At 39.4% G+C, this 23700-nt stretch overlaps 1 protein-coding gene across 1 annotated transcript in view; it reads left to right on the top strand.

Moving 5' to 3' along the window:
- Window positions 1-766: 766 nt before the first annotated feature.
- EMP1 (epithelial membrane protein 1) overlaps window positions 767-23700 on the top strand; it is a 31343-nt gene continuing 8409 nt past the window's right edge. The window contains exons 1-2 of the mRNA XM_036758721.1: window positions 767-989; window positions 20563-20671. Of these exons, the coding sequence (XP_036614616.1) occupies window positions 20594-20671 (78 nt within the window). The 5' untranslated portion in view covers window positions 767-989; window positions 20563-20593. The remainder of the gene's footprint in view (window positions 990-20562; window positions 20672-23700) is intronic.

Genomic DNA, 23700 nt, shown 5'->3' with positions numbered 1-23700 from the left:
GTTCAGCTGATTAAAGCATTCCAACAAAGAGCAAAGTTCCTACCCCAGAGAAATCCCCTTCCAGGTATATGCCACCAGTGCTCAATAATTACCAGAGTTTGTGCTGACCTGCCTCAAGTAGTGAGGTTTTTGTGTTTATACAGTCTGTTGTTTAATTCCTGGATAATCCTTTTTCTTCTTATGGAACCTTCTATTTCTCTTGGGGTTCACTTTTTTCCATTTTGGTTCTTGAGAGCGCCTCCCCAGAAAATGAGAGGAAAGGAGAATGTTAAAAAAAATTGTTTTGTTTTTTAACTAGTTATTAACAGCTCTGGTAAGTGGTTTGGTGAGAAAGGATGGAAGCCTAAGTTGAGGACTGTTTCAGGAATTTAGTTAGTCATTTCATCTTTCCATACTGCCCCACCCCCATCTCTTCATAACTTCTCACCTCAGAGAATGAAAAGTTGGCTAGATAATGTATGTTGCCTGATGCCCCCTGGTTGCTATGCTTTTGCGTGTGCATGTGTGTGTGTGTGTGTGTGTGTGTGCGCGCGCGCGCTTGCTTTTCTTATTAGTAACAAGAAGTGGGATTTTGTAAACACATGCTATTTGTGTGACTCCTATTACTCACTTGAAGCAATGTCAGTCTTTTTTCCACTGTGGTCTATGTGTCTGAGTCAGAGGGAGCCCTACAAGAGGTTTCTTTGAATTGATGGTTCCCTCCCAGTCACTCTTTGACTTACTGCCAACATCGCAGGGCGTAGTTACGAACAAATCTTTTTTTTTTCCCCTCTTCTTCTTTAAAGTCAGACTGATTCATAGAAACTCCTTTAAAACTCAGTAAAAAGACACCGCCCCATCACACATCCCCACACACCAGCAGAGGAAACATAACCTCCGGAGTCAGGTCCTTCCCCTCAGTGCTGTTACATACTCAAGAAGAGAGGACCAAGGACAAAAGCCAGCTCTTGTCACTCAAGGTGCTCGCTGCAGTTGCGCCCTTTCTCAAGGTAAGACTCAGAAAAAGTTTCTTTTCTTCCTTTTCCCTCTGTTTCCCCTCTTCGGACCTCACCCAACCTTGCCTTTTTTTGCCTCTGCATTTCTGCATTTGTTTTGACTTTTCGATCTCGAGGCAGCTTACTGGGGGATGAAGAAAAATGAAACTTCTTTTTTCTACGTGGCTGCGAAATCCACAAACTCTCACACGTATCGACACTACTTAGAGTAGCAAGGAGAAAAGCGCGAGAACCAGGGGACAGTTTGTCCAGTATAGTCACTGAGCCTGCACTCCAAGGTGTGAGGAGCTGGGACTTTGGGACAATCTGGGCACTTCTCCATAGAGGAAGCGCTGCATACCTTTGAGATGACATATTTAAACTCAGTTTTCAACTGCTCCATTCTGATTTCAAAAACGCCTCAGTACTGTGGTTGTTTTTATTTATTTATTTATTGCATATTTGATTTTGGCTGACTAAAAAATTAAATTAAAAAATTTAAATTCTATTTGCTTTTTTTTAATGGAGAGGTGGTTTTGTTTGTTATAAAGTTGTTTTCTTTTATTTAATATTATTTCTGTTCAAAAACCTATGGTTTGAAAAGGGAAAAAAGTTAAAAACTAAAATGCTGTTTGGGAAAATAGAAGTGTTTTAAATAAAATTCAGGAATGGCATAGTTGATGAAATCAGACTCCTGTCTGATCTGAGTTCCAGAGAGCTCTCTATTGGGAGATGTAGGGTGGAGGGTGGTGGCAGACACTTCATTTGTTGCCGAGAAATTATTTCATGAATTTCTGTTTCTACCTGAGAGGTTGCTGCATTTCAGAAGTGAATAAGGATATTTTAAATCAGAAAACAAAATGAATTGGAAAAAAAAAGGAGACAGTAATTTTTCTGGATAGAAAGAAAGTAGCAGGCTGCTTTTGAATGGTTATTCTATTACTATTTTAGGAGGCGGAGTGACATGCACAAGAACACCTCAGCAAATAGTGATAGTAATTTTGAGAAAGAAAGAATCTTTTTATCTCTTTAGCTTTTCTATTCTCTGATTAAAGTGCCTTTGCCCAGGTGTGGCCCATTTCAACATCTCTACTATAATTAATTTTTCCCCCCTGCATAAACAAAACAAGGGAGAAAAGACAAGATACAACCTGTTTAGAGAGGTTAGGTTTTCCCTTAAGCAATTCAGTGTATTTGGAGATTTTTAATGCAACCAGTTAGTTTTCTTTTTCCAACCAAAGCTTGCTTTAAAAAGGCCTGGGAGGTAGAAAAAGAAGGGTGAGGCAACCTGTTGTAAATACAGGCCATCCCAAAAGTCTCAGTTGCAATTTTGAGCTAAGTTTAAGGTCAGCTTAACCTTTAAGCTGAGCTTAAAACTGCAGCAAGACTTTTGGGACACAGTGTAGAAAATCGGCTATTTTTGCTCAGAGCCCTCACTAATTTGATGCCTTTGCTAGTACGTAAAAGGAAACTATTATTTTAATCACCTATTTTTTAATAATGGTTTTGTACCTTCATAGTACTAATCCTTTCTGAGTTTTTTGAAGTTTATCAGTTAAGAACTATGAGAACAAAAAAGTGGTAGGAAAGTTGTTTGTTTGCTACTGGTGGGTTTTTTCCCCCCAAATTTTTCAGTTAAAATGTGAATTGTTTTTCTTGTGGTTTCTGCCCTCCATCCTTAGAAGCTGGTCAAGCTCCAGACTAACTTCTGAAAAATGGGCTGATCAATGGACATCTAACTAGAAGGACCCTTAAGAACTAAAATTGGTTTTAGGACTGTACAGTTCACTTAGATCTATTGCAAAATTTTCTATTCTGTCTCCTTACCAGCTCCCCCCTGTGCCCCTGCCCTACTTACTGACTATCTGTCCTGGGTGGGTCAAAATTCTCAAAAGAGCCGTGAAACCAAATAAACTTCACAGAATACTTCTGAACCAGAGATCGCCTAAAACTACACAGTGGATCTCTGATTGTGCTAAGAAATTCTGCAAGGCTTAATTCAATTGGACAAAAAAAAAATCAAGTAAATTAAAAAAAATTAACCTTCTTAAACATCTTAAACATCTTTGTGCTAGGTTGTAAAGATACAAAGATAAGGGTAAAACAGTCCCGCAATGAGTTTATATTCAAGTATGGTGGGTGGGGATGGGATGGAATAAAAAATGTACAGTATAGTGCCAGGGAAATTGAGGGAGTGAATCACTAAAAGCAGGGGGAGGGGGCAGTGGCTCAAGGAAGGGTTTTTTGAAAGAGAGTGCCTAAGTTGAGCTCTAAAAGATTCTGAAAGTGGGAGAGAAGAAGGGAGACTTGTTTGAATGCATGAAGTGGGGTAGTGGAGTTCAGAAGTGGGTAAACGGCTGGTGACCTCTGGAGATTTCTTTCTTTTTTCAAAATTTTTCATGAGGCAGTGACATTCTCAGACCTGTGCTTTAAGAGGATTATTTTGGTGCCTGTGTAGACCATGGGTTAGAGTGCAGAGATACTGGAAGCAGGGAGACAAATTCAGAGGCTAATGCAATAATCCAGACAGTCATCGATGAGGGCCTAAGCTAAATTCTGTTGGTGGGATGTGGGAGATGTCAGGAAGTTTGAATAAAGATTTGGTAACTGATTGGATATGGGAGGTGAGGGAGAGTAAAGAGTCAGGGTTGCTTCTAAGGTCTTGAACCTAAATGACTGGGTACATGGTGATGCCTGCCATAGAAATGGGCCTATTCCTTAATTCTTCAGGGCATAGCCCAGAATGATAGGATCCTAGAGGGGACATTCAGGGTTGAATGCTCTAACCTAGTCTGTTGACCCCAATGGGTCTGGAGCACTACTAGCTGCAACTTGGTGGGGAGGACCTTTGTGGAGACCATGTTGGTTCTTTGACCATAGTGCTGATTCAAACCTCCTCTTGGCTAGGTTTAGTATTGGCTGGGGATGGGGTGGGGGCAGGGGCAGCGTTTCAGTCAGTATGGACCCTAATAATCCTGTTTAGTGGTGGACTAAAGTCACAAGAAGAAAAGGACCTTTTTAGATTGGAGACAATACAGAACTGATATATTCACTGTATCCTTCCCTTCTCTGTCTGTCTCTGTCTCTATCTCTCTGTCTCTTTCCATCAGTTTAAGCCAAAGACAAGATTAAAAAAATGATAGCAGGCATTTGTTAGACCTTGTAACTGTTCATCCAGCCAAGCACATATACACTATTTGAATAAAAACTATTTCACACACTAAACATAATAAACACAATAACATCATTCTCTGTTTCACCACACGTTGATTCACAGTCATATAACTGACTCAACCAAGGGTCTAGATATAGGCACACACTCACAGACAAACACACGCTCAGAGATACGTGTTGACACACCCAGCTTATGGTCCCCCAGAGGTCACCTTCAAGGCATTGTGGTATAATAGAGAGAGAGTTGGCTTTGGAGTCAGGAAAACCAGAATTCAAGTTCCACCTTTGACATGTACTGAAAGTCACTAATCCTCTCAGTATTTCAAAGAGAAGCTGTAGACCTTTGGTAGAAGGACATTTCCTCATTAAGTAGTCTTCCACGAAATCACAGGCCCAGTCCCTGCCCCTTGGAAAAACTCATATTTATATTGTACTTTAAAGTTTGTTTATAGCACGTTGTCCTCATGACAACTCTGTCGAGTAAATAATGCAAGTGTTATTTTGATTTTATAGCTGAGGAAATTAAGGATCAGAGAGGTCAATGACTTTCCCAAGCTCCTACCTATACTTAGTAAGTGTCAGAGTCGGGCCTTGAACTCAAGTCTTCTGACTGTAAGCCTAATACTCTTTTTACTAAACCAGGATAGAAATCTATCCAACTTAACTCTTTGGGTTGTCCCGTGACTTGGTCTGTAGTTCCTCTAGTCATACCTACTAGGTTCAGTCAAAAGGCTACACTTAAGGATCTAGAAGGCCATGTGTGGCCTCAAGGCTGCAGGTTTCCCATCCCTGGGAGGCTCTCATCAAAAAGTCTGCCAACCACATCACTCCTATCTTATTTCCATACTGCCAGCAGGCAATCCCTCTATTGGTAGGATCCTTATTCTCTTTCCTTGGGGAAAACTGAATGATTCGTGATCCACAAGGAGAATATAGTCTTCTTCTTTCGGACATCAACTTTCCAGTCTTTTCCCCACTCCACATCAGTGTGGCAGAGTATCCCAAGGTTCTGGACCATACCTATGTTGCAAAAGTGGGAGAATAAGAATAAAATCCAAATGGGGTGTTTTCTCCCAAACTGTGTGATTAGTTCTTCACAGTGCCATAAAGCAGAAAGAGCACTGCAGTTCTAGTTCCCAACTCTGGCACTGTCTTGCTGTGCAATTTTGGGTAAATTATTTAACCTCTCTGGGAATTTGCATGTTGATATATAAAATGAGGGGATTGAGTTTAATCTCTAAATCTTCTTTTAGCTCCACAATCTATAAATTTCTACTTTTATTATGTCAGGAGGAGACATGACCCCAGGAGGCAAACCAGGAGACATTACCCTTGTCCTTGACCAGAAATAGGCAAATGGTTATTCCCTGGCTCTTGTCAACAGCTGGGTTAGCTCTTAGAAATGAGTGGGAAAAGAGTAGAAAGAGTCAATAAGTTGCGTTTGAAAGGGCATTCTACAGAGTATACACCCTTCCCCACTGGGCCCCCAGAGACGGCAACATCCATTCAGAAATTCCTCATGCATCCGGTCTGGTTGGCTTTTCATAAAAGATCCTCATTTGCTCCATTAATTGAATGCAGATTGTATGCCCCCAAAGGAGGTGGGGAGGGGGCGTTGAAAGAGGAATGGATAAGACACCTGGTATACACTTTGTGTAGTTAGGCATCTGCCAGGAACCAAATGAGACACAGAGAAACTGAACAGGTCCTGGGAAAAAAGCTCCACCCGTTTCTCAAGAACAGACCCTACAGCATGAGGGTGTGGTTGCAAAGGGCTGTGTGTGTGTGTGTGTGTGTGTGTGTGTGTGTGTGTGTATGGTTTCATGGGCTCATGAAAGATAGAGACAGAGAGAGAAAGAGAAATAGAGAGAGGCAGAGAGAAAGAGAGAGGCAGAGAGACAGAGACAGAGAGAAGAGAAATGCAGAGACAAATTTTTGGAGAGACAGAGAGACAGAGATGGAAAGATAGAGAGACAGAGACACACAGAGACAGAGAGACAGTGATAGGAGAAAGAGACAGAGGAGAGGAAGGAAGGGAAGAAGAGAATAGAGAAATTGGAGGAGATGATAGATATATATTGAAAGAGAGAGCCTAGAGGAGGAGGTAGATAATAAATAGCATGTCTACAGTATCTGACTGTAAGACTGGTGTATAAATGTTATTACCCCATTCTACAGCTGAGAGAACAAAGGTCCTTAGAGATTGTCACCAGTTTATGGTCACCCAGCAAGGAAGTGACAGAGCTGGGATTCAGACCCAGGTTCCTTGACTTCAAGTCTCAGCATTCTTTACCCTCCACTTTGCTGTTTTCCAAATAAGATCCAGGGAGCCAGAAACACAAGAAAAGAGAGAAAGAAGGGCCTGGGGAGAAGTGGGAAAGATGCTTTTATTATAAAGAGTTACCTGGTGGTAAAAATGCAATTTTTCATGACTGTCCAAGCTTTTTTTTTCTTTCTTTTCCCCCTCCTGGCTTGGAGTTCATGTATCAACAAGATTAGTAACTGTCCTTAATATTGCCTATACTTTAAAAGGGTAAGAGCAGTGTTGAGAACAATGTGAAACTTATTCTTTCATCTTATAGCATCAAAGTAAATGTGTGTGTTTGTGTGGGGGGAGCAAAGCATCTTGGTATGTTCCGTCAGCTCCAGGAGATATTCCTTGCCCTCTCATGATTTATTAACTAGGGATAGGTTCACTTGGGGCTTTACCCCTGACCACTAACTCCTAAAGGGTGCCAAGAAGCACTTGTGAATCTCCAGCAAAAAGAAACACATGATAGGTAAGGTGGGTAGCAATGACATGGAGGGGCATGCTGCCTGCTCCCCAACCGGAGCCCTGGGGACTTTGGGACCCTGCTTCCACACCTCTTGGTCCTCCATCTTTGTATCTCTTGGTCATTCACCATGGCCTCCTGCCTCTGTGTCATGACTACACGGTCCTAGACTGCTACCCTCCTACAGCCTGGTCATTCTCCTGGGTCTTAATCACTCATTTACCAATTTCACTTTCTCAGTGAATCTCAGGGTCAAGGAAAATCACTTTTGCCATGCCTTCCTCAGCTGCTGTGCTTGCTGCTTCCTTCCACAATCACATCCCAGGGAATAGGGGGTTGAGGATCACTGAACAAACTGTAGAGGTATAGATTAGTATTTCTAGGATTAGCTATCTCTTTCCTGGCATGATTGCCTTCATCCAATGCCTAGGGTTAATTGATGGTGTTGGCTACTTGCCCAAACCATCTTGAAATACAACCAAAAAGTCTAATATGTGCTAGAACCAGTGGCTTGTGCAAAAACCACTCATGGCACAATGAGAGTGAAGGCAGGTTTGGGCCATGTTGGAATCCTGAGGTGTTTTCCCACTCACCATGTAAGCTCCACCCCACAGCAGCCTTGACACATCCTATAATCTCTGTCTCCCTTCCTCTGTCTCCCTTCCTCATGGAATGTTGCTCTAGGGTCAGATGTCTCTTTTCAAAGTTAATCTTCCTCAAAAAATTTGTCTTAAAAAGCTGATTTGAGAAGGGCTTTCCTTCTTGCCCTGAACGTCTTTTTACAGTATTTAGCCTGGGGAATAGGGTCATTATGTATTTTAACAAGGTTCCTGAAATTCTTAGGCTCTTAGAGTTTAAGGCTAGGAGGGATTATAGAGACCATCTATTCCTCCACTGGAGAAAGAAGTGACAAACCAATACAGTATCCTTGCCAAGAAAACCCTATGGAGAATGTGGTCCATGGGGTCACACAGAGTTGGACATGACTGAGCATCAAATTCTAACCCTTCATTTTACTGATAAGAAACCTGAGTCCCCAAGGCCTCATAGCTAATTAGTAATATTCTCAGGATTCAAAGCCAGTTCCCCTGACTTCAAATCCAGGCGCATTCTGTTATATCAGTCTGAAACCCTGATCTCCCTATTCTTAGAACATTTTCACAAGGGTTATTCTGAAAGTAGGTTCATGATCCCAGGGTTCTGGGTCAAGCTCATGTTCTTCTATGAAGCGAAGTTCTTCAGTATGGATTTAGGGAAACCTGAGGCTGGAATTTAAATATTAAGCTTCAGAAGCACTTGCCTCTGGGGTTTGGAGGAGTGGTCTCCCTAAGAAGAAAGAATCTTGAACGCATACCAGAATGTTTCTTTGTTCTAGTGTAAGAGTTTTGGTTAGTTTTAAGAAGTTGTGATGACCCATGCATGGACCAGAAGACAGTAATGGGGTGGCATTAATAATAATAAATAACATTTATATGTACTTCATAGCTATAAAACACCTTGTGTTTGATCCTCACAACAGGTCTATGCAGTCTGTAGTGCATGCTTACCCATTTAACAGGTGTAGAAATGTGACTTGTTCAAGGTCACACAGGATGTTAGTGGTAGCTAGTGGTCCTTTCATTATTTCGCACTGTCTCAAATGGTTCTACAGTTTTTTTCTATAAAGAAAATACTGAAGAAGATATGCAAGAGAAAAGGCATAGCATGATAGAAAGAGCTTTGGACTGAAAGTCTAGAAATCTGGCTTCTAGGCAGCTATAAATTTGCTGGATGACCATGGGTGAGTCACTTACATGTTGTCTTGCAATAGACTGTAAGCTCCTTGAGGGCAGGAACTGTCTTTCTTTTTGCTTACAGTTATATTCCTAGCACTTAGCACAGAGGTTGTCACATAGTAAATACTTAATAAATGCTTATGACTTAGACCTTTCTGCGCTTTAATATCCTCATTTATGAAACGGGAGGATAGGGCTAACATGACCTATACAATGTCTTCTGGCTCAAAAATTCCTGAACAATAACAATAATTTTTTTTTTTTTGCTTTAAATGCCTAGAGTTGGGGGTGGGGGAGGGAGAGATTAAAAAAAGGAGGGGCAGAATCCAGGACAAGTTGCAGAAAACTATGGCATATAGAAGCCATCTTCTATCAACCTCACCAGCGTGAGCAAGGGCTTCTTGGGATCTCAGCTTAACCACACCTTGATTTTTCTTCCCCCTTCCTTTGCTCTTGGCAGACACCTCCTGTAAGATCTCTTGGCTGCCCGGATACTTCTGTCGCAGGAAGCGCTATGGAGCTTCTGCTTACCTCTTCCCAGAAGAGAAATGTTTGCCTTCTATGTCCTATTGCTCCTCTGGGGTTGATGATCTTGCTTTAGAATTCTATGTGTTCAGCTAAGCTGCTATTCCAGAGTCTCCACAATCTAATAATGAAATAGATGGGAAAGGGAAAGAGATCCAGATGGACGGCGGTGGGCAGAAAAACAAAGAAGACCTAAGATTTCCTAAAATGTGCTTACTCTCTCCGGGAACATTTTCAGAAATAACATGCTCGCTCCCATTGTTCCTCTTTGTTCCTAGCCAGCATGCTGTCCAGCATCATGGGTGGGGGCCTTCAGTTTTCATTTACTGGTAACAAAATCATGCAATATTAGAATGTAAAGAAGAAATCTGAGAAATCATCTGGTCCAGGCATTCTTAACCTAGGGTTCATGAACTTGTTTTATTTTGATAGCTGTATTTCAATGTAATTTGTTTCATTTGTGATGTTATGCAGTGTATTTTATGTACTTAAAATCATTCTGAGAAGAAGTCCATAGGTTTCACCAGACTGCCAAATTTAAGAATCTGATAAAACTAAGACATAGAGAGGTGAAATGATTGACTTACAGAGCTCACTGACTACTGACCTCTTTGGTTTCCTTTGAGTCCTAACTTTTCAGTTGTTTTTAGTCATGTCTGACTTTTTGTGACCCCATTTGGGGTTTTCTTGGCTAAGACACTGGAGTGGCTTGCCATTTCCTTCTTCAGTTAATTTTACAGATAAGGAAACTGAGGCGAACAAGGTCACACAGCTAGTCAGTATCTGAGGCCGGATTTGAACACAGAAAGAAGAGTCTTCCTGACTCTAGGCTTGTCACTCTATCCACTTCACCACCTAGCTGCCTAGCTTGGTACATAGTAGGCACTTAACAAATGTTTATTGATTGATTGACTCAGCTGAACTATCTGGTCATTAGCATAGCTAGGCCTGTGGCCCAACCTGATATATGGTGGAAAATGTCCTTGATTTAGAGTCAGAAGACTTGGCTTCCATCTTCAGTTCTGTGATTTACTAACCATGTGATCTGGGGCGGGTGACTTCACATCTCTGGGTTTTAGCTTCCTCAGCTGTAAAAAAGAAGGGCTTGGACTGAATGATCTCTTCCAGTGCAAAACCTCATGACTTCCAATCCTATGCTTCTTCCCCCATGCATCTTTTCTATGTTTTCAATCCAGTCTCATGATAGTCAAATTCGATGCCAGATAAAAAGCCACTCTTCCCACAACAATCCTAACATGTAGCCTCTTTTTGGGGGAAGCATTCCCAGACCGATGAAAGAACGAGTTGCTTTCCCAGAAGCCCACAGACCACTCTTATTTTGGCTGCCTCAAACGCAGATGGTTTTTTTTTTTTTTTATAATTCTGTTGTTTAAAAAGTTCAGTCCCATTTGGACAGTAATACCCATACCTTCCACCCCAAGCACCAGGCTTTTAGAAGCAGATGGACATTATGCTCTCTCCCATGGAGAAATAAAAGGAGTTTTTTCTTTCTGTTTGGAAACAAGATTTAGAAGGGAAACTGTCCTTGATATGAAGCAATAACTGTTACACTCAAACTTCACTTGAGGACTCATCTAATATACACCCCTTTCCTTACCCCGTTACCTCCTCCCATTATTTAATTTATTTTTCCACATCTAAAACAGTGAACTATATAATATCTTTCCACTCTAGTGATGGAGCACTTCCTTTGTTGCCTCTGTGTTCAATTACCATCTGATTTTCTGCATGAAATAATTCTTTGATGGAAAAGGCTGACTTAAGAAAGAGAGGGCATTGGGTTTTTTTCCCCCGTCAAACAGTAGTTTTCTTAGAAGGTTAAGGGAGTCCTAGAGTTAGATGGTGTCACTCATTACCTGGTTGGGCTGAAAGGGACTTCTGAGATCTCTATCCAAGGCCCTCATTTGAGAGATGAGATTATAGTCTCACGGATACTAAGTGACTTGTATAAAGTCAATAGGTTGAGTGGAAGAGCAGAGACACAAACCCAGGCCTTCTGCTTAAAAATCCAGTGTGCTTTCCATTGCATAGAGGGAAGATAGCATAGAGAAAACTGGCGGCAAGTTAGGGTACTGATGAGGCACCCAGTGACATGGAGAAGTTCCTCCGTCTTTCACCTCTTCTTGTCCTTTGCAGAAAGTTATCGGGTCTTTCATCAGAGCAGGGGAGGGTTTGAGTGATCTGTGGAAATAGTAATGCCATTGCAGGGAGATGAAAGAAGGGAGAACCATGCTGTGATTACATAGGATCATAGTATCATTTAGTTGAGAATATGGAAGATGGTTATGAGGGATCTGTTAGAATAGCCTTTGTCAAATTGTGTTGAGTTTGTATCTGCCATTGTTATACACATTGTAAAGTGGCATGTGTAGGAGGATGGAGATAATGATAAAGCAATAGATAAATTAATTGATACTTAGAATTAAACATTTTCCATAAATCATTTACATGTAGGCTTATTTTTGTATACATTGACTCTATGTGCCCTCGCACACACACACACACACACTCACACACACTCACTCATTCACACATATTCTTTTCTTTTTAATGAAAAGAAATTAGCATATACCTAACAAAGTACCCCAAACAAATGAATCCACATAGAGATTCACAGAGAAGCATTTGTAAGATGGGTCAGATCAACAAAGGGACCAAACCATGCACTTGCACTTAGTTTTTTAAAAAATGAATTAAAGAAATGAATTTTAAAAAATTAAAAAATGAATTAAAGAAAGGTGATGCTCCAAAGACCATCCATAGCAAATAAGGACAAGCTCTACCTTTTGGACTTCTTTTAATGTTTCTCATGAAGGCTTCAGTAGCCTCTTTTTTTCTCTTTTTTTGTGGAGGGGGGAAGACTGGGCAATTGGGGTTAAGTGACTTGCCCAAGGTCACACATCTAGTAAGTGTGTCAAGTGTCTGAGGCAGGATTTGAAAACTCAGGTCCTCCTGACTCCAGAGCTGGTGCTCTACTCACTGCACCATCTAGGTGCCCCCTCAGTAGCCTCTTAATGTGTTAGTTAATCTCTCTCCGGGTGCTCAGGACAGCTCCTGAGCAATTTGAGTTCATACTCATTGACTCTTGGGTGTCAATCATGTTGGCACAGCATCAGCTGTGGGACAGCGCAATGCTCAGTGTCCTTTCCACATGGAGCCCGGATACATAGCTCCTGCCATGGGAACCAATATTAATAATCACAGCTAACATTTATGTAGTGCTTACTATGTGCCAGGCACTGTGCTAAGCGCTGTACGTTCGTTATCTCATTTGATTCTCTCAACAACTCTGTAAGGCAGGTGCTGTGGTTATCCTCATTTCGCAGTGAGGAAACTGAGGCAAACAGAGGTTAAGTGACTTGTCCAGGGTCACACAGCTAGAACATTTCTGAGATCAGATTTAAACTCAGTTTTTCCTGACTTTGGGCTCAGGGCTCTATCCATTGTGCCACCTGGCTGCCCCCTTTACAGGTCTGTGCCTTATAATCTCATCAAGTAGATTGGAGGAGTTACCAAATTGTTGAAGGGTTCTTCAGATTTCCACTCTCTTATAAAACATTTGGAACAAAAATTATATTCAACATAAAATACTGCCTTTTCTCCTTTATCATACTGCTAATCATTGAACATATATGGTAGATACTGTGATAACACAAAGCATTTTTCTCACAATAACTTTATGAGGTAGATATTACATGTATTATCCCATTTTGCAGATGAGAAAACTGAAACCATCAGAACTTAAATGATTTGTCTATGCTCACACAGCTAATAAATCTTCTAAGGCTCTGATTTGCTAGAGCCGATTTGTACTGGCTCTTGAGAGCTGATAGTTAAATTTTCATTGTGAGCATCCACACCTCATAAACTGGCAAAGGCTACAAATCAAGGCTTGCTTTGTTGTTTTGTTGATTGTCTAGACTTCAGAAAGAGAAGTTAATTATGTAGATTAAACTTAAAAGTGTAACTTGAAGAGTTTTTTGAGGGGCCAGTTGTTAAACCTTTACCAGCTCACCCCTGAACCCAGCTGTCTTGCCTCTTAAGTCTGGAACACTTTTCATCATGCTACTGCGATACAAAGGAGGATAGCTAACACCAATTCATTGAGTAACCTTGGGCAAGATGGCTTCCCCTTTTGAGGCCTGAATTTTCTTATTTTGAATGGGGGTTAGATTAGATAATTTCTAAGGTGAAGCCCCAATATTCTGTTTGTTTGCATATAGGGAAATTCACAGTCCCCGACCTCAGTGAATTTATAAAATCCAAATAGAATTTGCTTGGGGTTTTGCTGAAGCTCTTGATGATTTCCTTTCCCAATTCCCTTTTTGTTCTTTCTTCACTGTGGAACTAAATTGTCCTTACAGCAGGCTGAGAATGCAAAGAATTGAAATCGGGACACATTTAAGTGCTTATATTTAAGTGTATACAAAGATAAAACAAACAGTCCTTGCCCTCAAGTAGATGATATTGCACCAGGGTAATACTATAAGCACCTGGATAAGTAAACATAAATAAGTAAATACAGAGTTTTAGCAACTGGAGGAGGGGGAGGCTGGATGGGGGGGCAGGGAAAGGAGAGGCTTCCAGAAGAGATGACCCCTGAGCCTAGCCTTGAAAGAAGAAAAAGGGTTCTGAAAGAGCAAGATGATGAGAGAGTGAATTTCAAGCATGGAAGGGAGGTAGCTTTGTGGAAATGCTGCAGCAGAAATTGGAATGTTGGGTATGGGGAATGACCATTAGTCTAATTTGGATGGAACATAGGTTGCTTGAAGGAGAGTAATGTGAAATAGGTAGGAACCAGTTTGTGGAGGGCCCCTGAATGCTTAGTTAATAAACAATAGGGGTCACTAAAAGTTTTTGAGCAGGGGAGTGACGTTTGCAGACCTGTTCCCAAGCAGATTATTTTGGCAGCTAGACAGAGAACGGATTCTAATCCATTCTATCTCTAGATAGAAGAAACTGGTAGAAGAAAGATCCACCAAGTGGCTTTTAGAATAGTCCAAGTGGGAGAACACTTTAGGTAAATGTCCATTTTCTTTTTCACTTTGTTTTCTTTAGAGAATAGATTCTTGAGAGAATGCTTCTAAGGTTAGTCTACCGGTTCCTAATTAAATAGGCAAATTCTTTAAGTAACAGCCCCTGAGGGGAAAGAGTGAAGCTCTATTGGGTGTGGGTTCCTGGGATTAATGTCCGTCCTGGTAAATGCCACTGGATTAGGCCTAGATTTGAGGCAGGTCTTGGTGGCTGCATAGTCTCCATTCTTGTCCTTACTTTCCCCCAGAAGAGTCTGCATTTTCTGGGTCACTGGGAAAATGGCCGAATATTTTATGGTGTAACCAGACCCAGGATGCTTGTCTGAAAAATGTTCTGTAAAAAAGGACTGTGAAGCAATCTTGTGCCATCTTGTAGAGGGAAAATTCCAGTTTCTCCACCCTTGCCTTTCATCTTAGCCCACTTTCACATGAATCATGGAAATTACAGCTAAGTCGGAATATCCCTGTGATGTCACATCGTCATTTCATCTTCTCCCTTCTACTCCCCTATGCCAATTTCAGACCATTTCCCCCCTCAGGGCTTTGTCCACTCAAGCCACATGGTTTGCTTTTTTTTTTTTTTAACAATTTCCTTGGAAGCCACTTTTCTCATTGCTGCTTTTTATCCCAGGACTCCTAATTTTTCTCTTAAACCACATACAAATAATTCTTCTATCTGCTTTCCCACTATTCCCACCATTATTCACTAAATTCAATTCAATTCGATAAACATTTTAAAGCCCTATCAGGTCCCCAGGCACTATTCTGGATTCTAGAGATGCGAAGGCATAACAAAAAATAAGAAATAATCCATGATTTAAAGTAGTTTACATTCCATGGTATTTTGGAAAGTGATCCTCAGATCCTCAATTTAGAAATCATATACAAGCTTTTCAAATTTAATCTGATTTGTTCTTCTTCTATTAAAGATTTTAGGACTTCTATGTCCAAAGAGATGTTCGTCAGAAAAGAGGAAAGGGGGACTAGTCCTTACTCTATAGGATGTTGATGAATTTAGCCCATATCAATACAGTTAACCCATTCAGTTCAGATAATAGTTTTTAACTGACTTGTGAACTGAGGATATTAAGGCAAAGAGGTAGTCTGACATTTCATTGCTTTTTTTGAGGGAAGTCTTTCTGAGTAAAAGGCAGTACAGTGTAATTTTAAAAAAAGGACTGGATTTGGGTTGAGAGGACCTGTTTTCAGATCTTGACTTTGCTAATCCTGTGCTACTGTGAGCAAATCATTTTACTTCATTTGGCCTTAGTTTCTTCAAATATAAAACTCTGTAAATATAAAATGTAAATATAAAATATATATTTCTGTAAATATAAAATATAAAATGAGACTAGATAAACTCTAAAGTTCCTTCCAACTCTAAACTATGGTCCATGAAGTTTATAGGTAGGTGGAGGTGAAGGGTGTTTCTTCTGTCCACACCCAGACTCTCACAGAGAACCAGAAATGAAAGTAACAATTGCTGATACCTGGAATGATCATTAAGTATTCTAGCCCAATAAATATCCTGGATTAAGATTAAATCCATTAGAATAAAGCAACAAATTGTGTCCTCATTGAAATACATAATGATAGCAATATATGTTTTTCTGTCTTTATCTATGTATTTCTCATTTTTCTCCTATGTTCACAGTACAAGTGGAAGGGGCCTTGGAATTCATCTAATCTGAACTCATTATTTTGTAGATGAGGGAAGAGGGTTAGAGAGGGTAAAGGATTTACCTTAGGCCGTAGGCTTAGCAATAGAGCCAGGAGAATCAAACCATGCTGTATCACTATTCTCCTCTACTTACTACTTTTCAGTTATGTTTTGGCAAGAGTTGATGCATTTCAACAGCAACTGAGAAGATACTTGAGATTTCTACTGTAAAGACAAAAAGTGGTGGTGGTAGTGGTGGTGGTAGTAGGGAGAAGCAAACTCTTATGGGACAAGTCATAATGCATGGCTAATTTATAGTTATAACCATATTTACCACCAATAGCTACAATGATCACAATTTAATAAACAAAAAAAAGTGTTACTATCTTCATAATGTCTTGAGGGTTAGCAGTGGTTGCCAGCATTGGAAATGAGTCTGTCCCCAAAACTGATGAACAAATATAGGCATTAGTTCTTGAGCTTGGAGTGTGTCACCATCAATTTTTACTCCGTTTCGGCTATTCACTCTGTAGTGCTGTCTTCTCTTTCAGCTAGAGGTCATCTAAGCTCAGGTTTCTGTTCCTCTTTCTGCCACACCACAACACACATTCTGTGGTCTCTGCTTGATCTCTCTCTGTTTCTCTCTCTCTCTCTCTCTCTCTCTCTCTCTCTCTCTCTCTCTCTCTCTCTCTCTCTCTCTTTGTAATAGTAGTAGTAGACTGGGTAACTAGTGATGGGCCAGGGCAGAGACTTAGAGGTTTGGGAGTGTTGGGAGTGGAACAGTAAAAATAATGGCCACCTCAATATAAACTCTAATAAAAAAAAAACTGGTCCACTTTAATTTTACCCACAATTAGATGGAGGAGAAAAGATGGCAAAAAAAAAGATGTTGTAGGTAACCCAGGTCACTTCTCTAGCCAAGCGATCTCTACCCACTTCTGGCTGTATGTAGCAGCCAAGCTGCCCAAAACAAAACAAAACAAAATAAAACAAACAAAAAAATCCCAAAAAACAAATGCATCTATTAAACTAAGAACTGCTATTCTCCATGACTTTCTTCTCTTTGCAAAGAAGGAAAGACAGGGCACCATCACAGAAATCTGAGATGAAAAGAAATTGCTTCTTTTTTCACTGCCCCATCCATTCCCTCAGCCAATGCAATTGATAGTTGGAATGAATAATGAACAGGGGGGTTTGTGGTTTAGATCAAAAATGATCTAGGAAGCTGAGAATTCGAATGCCCCAAAGATGCTATGAATTAGGATAGTCAGTGGGGAGGGAGAAGCTTTGGAAAGTTTAGTTCACAAAAAATGAAAGTGAGAGTGAGAAGGGGAAAAGTAAATCAGATATGACTTTAAAGTGCAGAAAAGGCAATTAAAGGAGAAAGAAAGGGATACTGTACTCTGAATAGCCTGTCTATAAGAAGAAATTTATACTTGGCTGTACTTGGAATATTCTATTCACATTTGAATAGAATAAGCCTTTAGAAAGACTTTCCAACATTTAGAGGGAAAGTATTTGTAAATGAAGGAAGGGGGGGGGGGGAGATCCTTAAAGGGATTTAGGAGGATTAAGTAGAAGAACTAATTAAAAATCAATCATCCCTTGGATTGCATCTTCCGTGTAATCAACCATATCTTTGTATAACTTTGTGAATTTGGCCAGGGAATGAAGGGCAGGACCCCAGATTGGGTTGAAGTCAGCATTTGCTTTCCCATCCCAGAGGCCATGGTGCTTATTCCCTCCCTTCTGTCCCTGACATGAGGGGGAACACTGGGCAGAAAGCCAATTTCCAAGAGGACCAAAGTGCTTTACTACACACAGTTTCCTTTAAGCTCACAAACGTTTTGGGAACTAGGACATGCCCAACTATTGTTATCCTAATTTCACTCATAAAGGAAACTGATGGTTGAATGACTGGTTCTAGGGCTAAACGAGAAGTCAGTGATAGGTATCAGCCACCTTATTTCAAATGGAAATTTAAATATAATTGTTTAAAGAACTTTACACCATAGAAGAAAACCTTAGAGTGATTGAATGGAACTGAGTAAAGGAAAAATTAAGTTGAAAATAAGGAAAGATTTGCTAATGACAGGCCTAGGAGGTACCAAATTCTTTCTCCCTTGGTGGAAGCAGTGTAAACTAGCTTGTATCCTTCATAAACCAATTGGACAAAGTCCTAGGAAATAATTTTACATTGTGGAGAATGCTACCACTCTGGTCTGGTGATGGTGAGAGATGGTGAGAGTGTGGAATCTGGTCACTGTTCACTACCCCTGGACAGTAATAGTATAGGTACCCTTAATCAGTTCTATTTTGAAGGTTTGGGAAATAAATCAATGTACCTTAAAAGGGTTGGGATTCTATAGCCCTCTAATCCAATAAAACCTTGAACTGAGTGAAAATGTCTAAGGCACACTCAGAGCTTCAATCAAATGAGGCGGAGCAGGAAAAAAGTGGGGTGCATAAGAGATACCACAGTCTCTTACCTTTTTGATGGCAGTTGCTATCAAATACACCCTATATAGGCTATGAAACCACATATCACTCCCTCTGTATACAAGCATGCATGGTATTTTAACTCTTTTGGGTAGGGCAAAACATCTCATGGGCAGCAAACAATTCCTGGAACAGATCCCCTTACCTACTTCCATTTTAAGCCATAACAGAATTTACTTATTGCCTTTGCTTTTGATTTGTTCTTACTGCCTATGCTCCAGTTGACAGATGAAGACTTTCATCCATCTATGCAAGTTCACCTGGCCACTTTTTCCTTTCTTCTTTCTTCTTCTGTGACTTCTGCATCTTTCTGCCCTCTGTATTAACATTTTTTTTTTCCGGACCGGAGTTTGCACTTTTCAAAAGTTGTTCACAATTTCAAGGCTTGTATGCTACTGTCACTTATGTCTGTAAATACTTGCAAAAATCTCCAGTACAACATACAGGATTCTTTGTCCAGACATAGTCCTCTGTACCCAAACCAGCAATTGTCATTGAGCTGAGGCATTCACAGCCTGAAAGCATGAGCAAAGTGATGCTAGAAGAACATAGGTTGTTAAATACATGATCATGAAATACATGAGGGCCATCATTGAGTTAGAGTTAAAAGACTGGAATAGTAGAAAAATAAAAGAGGACATACCTCTTGACTCTTGTATATTACTGAGGAATGATATTTGTAGGCCATCAAAGTAATTAGCACATAGTAAATGCTGTATATTTATATAACAATTATTAAAGCTATATTATTATTAATTATTACTATTACCTAACCCTGGAGCATGGCCTTGAGCATGCTACTCAAGAAGCAAATATCTTTGCTTCATTTATGTCCAACTAACACATGGACCATTGGAAAGAAAGCTCAGTCCTCATCTTGAATTCTTCCTACCTACGTGACCTGAGCAAGCCGCTTAAATTCCCTAAGTCCTCATCTGTACAACCTTAAAAGGTTGGACTGGATGTCTGGTGAGGAAGTGCCTTACAAGTCTGACATTAGGACACCAAAAGGAATGAAATTAGATGTCCATGGAAAATGGAACTTATTACATATGAGCCTGGAGATAACCAAAGTACTTTTGAAAATTTTTTTAAAAATTTTTTTTCTGTCTCTTCAAATATAAACAAAGCATAAATATTATTTGTTGACATTAAATTTTCTGCCCCTTTTCTCCCTCCCCTTTTCAAAACTTGACACATAGTGTTTAATAAATTAAATATATGTATATATGACAAATACCTAAGAAACACAATTATTTATATAGGTATGTATATACATGTGTATATGTCTACATATATGTAGGCATATACATGTGTATATGTATACATATATGTAGGCATATATGTGCACATAAGTATACATATACATAGGTAGGTGTGTATATGGCTATATACACACATATGTATATTTCCAGAATTGTAGTTTCATTGGTCTAAGGAACTTGTAATGTAGAATTCCTTTTATTAATGCTGATTATAAACTGGTCCAGAACTATTAGTCTAAATGCCTGGGGTATTTAGGTTTCCAGGTTTCCAAGGGTTAAGAGACTTTACCATAGTTATACCTTTAGTATGTGTCAGTGTCAGTCAAACCTTCTTGACTCTGAGACTGGCTTTTCTCTATCCATTACATTATGATTCTTCTCTTGGTTAGAGATAAACATTCAGTATACAAAAAGTTAAATAATTAGGTTACTGGAGATGTAAAATAATGGTGTTCTCAAGATTTTATAAAAACACACACACACCTATATACACAAATACATAGTGCTTTAAGGTTTGCAAAGTGATATATCTATATTATCTTGTTTGATCCTCAAAACAACCATGTTGGGTAAATGCCTTGTCATCCTCAGATAAGAAGTTAGTGTTTTCTTGTGCCAGATGAGGAAACTGAGGTTAAGAGAGGCTAAACAACTTATCTAGGTCATACAATTACTAATTGTCTAAGATAGCATTTGAACTCAGTTCTTCTTGACTTCAAATGTAGTGTTCAATCCACTTATCCCACCTACAAAGAAGGAATGCCTACCCTTTCTGTTTGGGGATTCCATATGTATAACATAAGCTGAAACCATATTCTTAGATCTTACAGTGACTTTTTTTGTGTGTGTGCTCCCGTTTTAGAGTTCTCTTCATTGACATCCACTCAGACAAGATGTTGGTACTACTGGCCGGGATCTTTGTGGTCCACATTGCCACAGTCATCATGTTGTTTGTCTCCACCATTGCCAATGTGAGTAATGCTCTCCTAGTATGCTTTTATTCTATAGCACTTTGTGTATGTACATAGGTGTGTATGTATGGATGTATACATATATATGCATGCATACATGCATATACACACATATGTATGTTTCCAGAACTGTAATTTCATTGGAAAATTATAATCTAAAGACCAGAACATTAAAATTGGGAAAAAATATCTTTCATTAAGGATTATTGAGTCAAGTTGGAAAAGAGCAGAAATTCAGTTCATTTCACAACCTCTCAAACCCTTTTGTACTATTCAAGTGCCATAAATTTTCTGGGTGAATTTTGTAGAAGTTGCTACCTTGGTATTTATACCCTAAAGCCTGAGTTACATGGACTTGGATATTCTTCTTAAAGATAATACAGTTTAAAATATATACAAATTGTCACACTGAAATAGAGCAATAATAAACCACTGTTTTTCCTGACTTATAAATGCTTTCTTCGTTGTGTTCAAAATTTGTAGTATTTATTTAGGCTAACAAAGGGAGAAAGAAAACCATATAGTCACACATCCTAAGGCCCAAACTGTTCATACAACATTAATAATCAAATAATTTTAAAACATTTGCATATCTAAGTCTTTTGATATGTTGATTAGTTTTGCTGAATTTTCTTTCTCTTTTTAAATTATTTATTAGAAAGAATGGCTTTCTGGGAGAATTTGAGGGAGAGATACAGTGGCGAAGTGCATATGATACAGAAAAACTCCCAAACCCCTAAACTCCAAAATGTCAATAATGAAACACATTTTATTGGCCATCATGGGAATTACTTTCAGATACCCAAGAGCCTCTGAGAATGTGTAAACATTATGCTTTCTTATGAATTTATCACAGGCCGTAAAAGGAAATAAGCTATTATGGAAGTATTAAACAAAGGAAAAGTGGGAAATAAAATCAGTATGTGACTAGAACAATTTCTGAATTCATCAGGGGACAGATTTTACTTAATTCTTGCTGATTTTCCAGAAGTGTATAAACCCGGACAAAGAGTTTCTGTCTTTAAGAAATGTTTTTGAGAATTTCATGATTTTGTAAAAGTATGTGTTTTCACCTTGTTAATTTGAATGCATCTAAATGGAACACCTGTATGAACATTTCTCCCATTAATTAATTTGGAGACAGCTGTAAAGTTCATACAATGTACCTTATGAAATGGACAGTCTACCACTTTTCTACCCAACAAATACTTAACACTCTTATCTATGTTACTTAATTGAGCAAAATGACAAAAGATCATAAAACCATAGATTTAAAGCTGGAAGCCTATGCAATGCAATAGAACACTCTTCCTCTGCCCACCACCCACTCCAATTTTACAGTTGGAAAAACTGAGACCCATAGAAGTGGAATTATTTTCCTGAAGTCCCATCCATGCTTTTTATATTATACCAGGAATGTTCTTCTGCTTCTGGTTAAAACTCAGATTAGTGTTGGTGAAGAAGAAACAAGTAAAGGGGCATTGTGTTGGATTGCATAACTATTCTTCAGAGCCAGCCCTAGTGGGACAGAGTAGGTAGCTTCCTCCATGCTGTGACCTGAGGAACACTCAAAGCTCCCTCCATCAAAAGTTGCCTCAGTATATGAAAATGTTTCGTGGAAGAGGTGGGGTTTCACAACAATAGAATTGGATCTTGAAAGATGTGTAGGATTTTCATAGGCAGAGAAGAGAGGGTGGGGCAAACTAAAGAGAAGGTATGCAAAGTTTAACATAAGCATGCTGCATTCAAGTGACAGTGAGTAGACCAGTTTGGGTGTATTGAAGAGCTCTTATGACTAAGAAGGACTGGAAGGGATAAGACTTAAAAAAATAGGTTGAGGCCAGATAATGAAGGAGCTTGAATATGATGCTAAGGTGTTTGGTTCTGCAAATTATAGGCCAACGAACTTGACTTTGATTCTTGGCACAAATCAAGTGCAGGGGATAGTTTATGAACATTTAGAAAGGAAAGCAAAAACTACGATCGTCTCTAAAAGCCACAGCAGCTTCAACAAGAACAGTTGATGCCAGATTAACCTCATTTCCTTTTTTTGACAGGGCAACTAGATTTGTGGATCAGGGAAATACTCTGTAGACTCAGCCTACCCAGATTTCAGTGAAGTATTTGACAATTTCTTTCATGCAATCTTTCTGTAAAAGCAGAGATGTGGTCTATGTGGGGATATAAATACATGGATTCAAAGAGGCTTGACTCATAAGACCCCTAAATTAGCCATTAATCAATAGGCATCAACTTGGAGGATTCTCTCCAACAGAAGTGTTCCATGAATCTTTCCTTGGTCCTGTGTGGCATAGGAAGTGTTATACGCTTGCAAAATTTTCAAGCAGGACAGCTATATTGTTGTACGAGAGTCAATATCCAAAAAAAAATTAGAAGTTGGAAACATGAGCTGAATTGAATAGTGTAAAGGGTAAAGTTTGATACTTGAGCTCAAAAATTAATTTCATAAGAACATGATGGTAGATATATGACTAGAGAAGGTTTAGGTAAAAAAGATTAGGAATTTTAGTGGATTGCAGGTTTAGGATGCAGCAAAAGTGTGATTATGCATGACAGCCAAAAAAAAAGCAAAGGTAATGCTATCTTTGCCTACATTAAGAAAGGTATAGGGTCCAGAATGAGAAAAGTGAGTAGTATATTGTGTTTAGTTCTAGGTATAATAGACTGGAGAAAAAGTGGAGCATTTGAAAGGCTATTGTATTGAAGAAATGTTAGACTCGTCCTGTTTGGCCCCAGAGGGTCGTATTTAAAGCAATTGGTACAAGTTGCCCAGACTCAGACTAAAGTTTGAGTAAAAGAACTTCCTAACAATCAGAGTTGTTCAAATGGGTTCCCTTGTGAGGTAGTGGGAGCAGCCCTCACCGAAGTACTTAAACTGGTTGTTGACATATTGTCATGGAATCTGGAATACCTTTCAGTTTCGAGATTCTGTGATTTGATTTTGTGGACAGTACACTCAAACTACTCCACTCACTTTCACCTGAATACAATCTACTTACTCATTTTAA

The sequence above is a fragment of the Trichosurus vulpecula genome, chromosome 5 (genome assembly GCF_011100635.1).
Source record: "Trichosurus vulpecula isolate mTriVul1 chromosome 5, mTriVul1.pri, whole genome shotgun sequence".
NCBI lineage: Eukaryota > Metazoa > Chordata > Mammalia > Diprotodontia > Phalangeridae > Trichosurus > Trichosurus vulpecula.
This window is presented reverse-complemented; position numbering and strand designations above follow the sequence as displayed.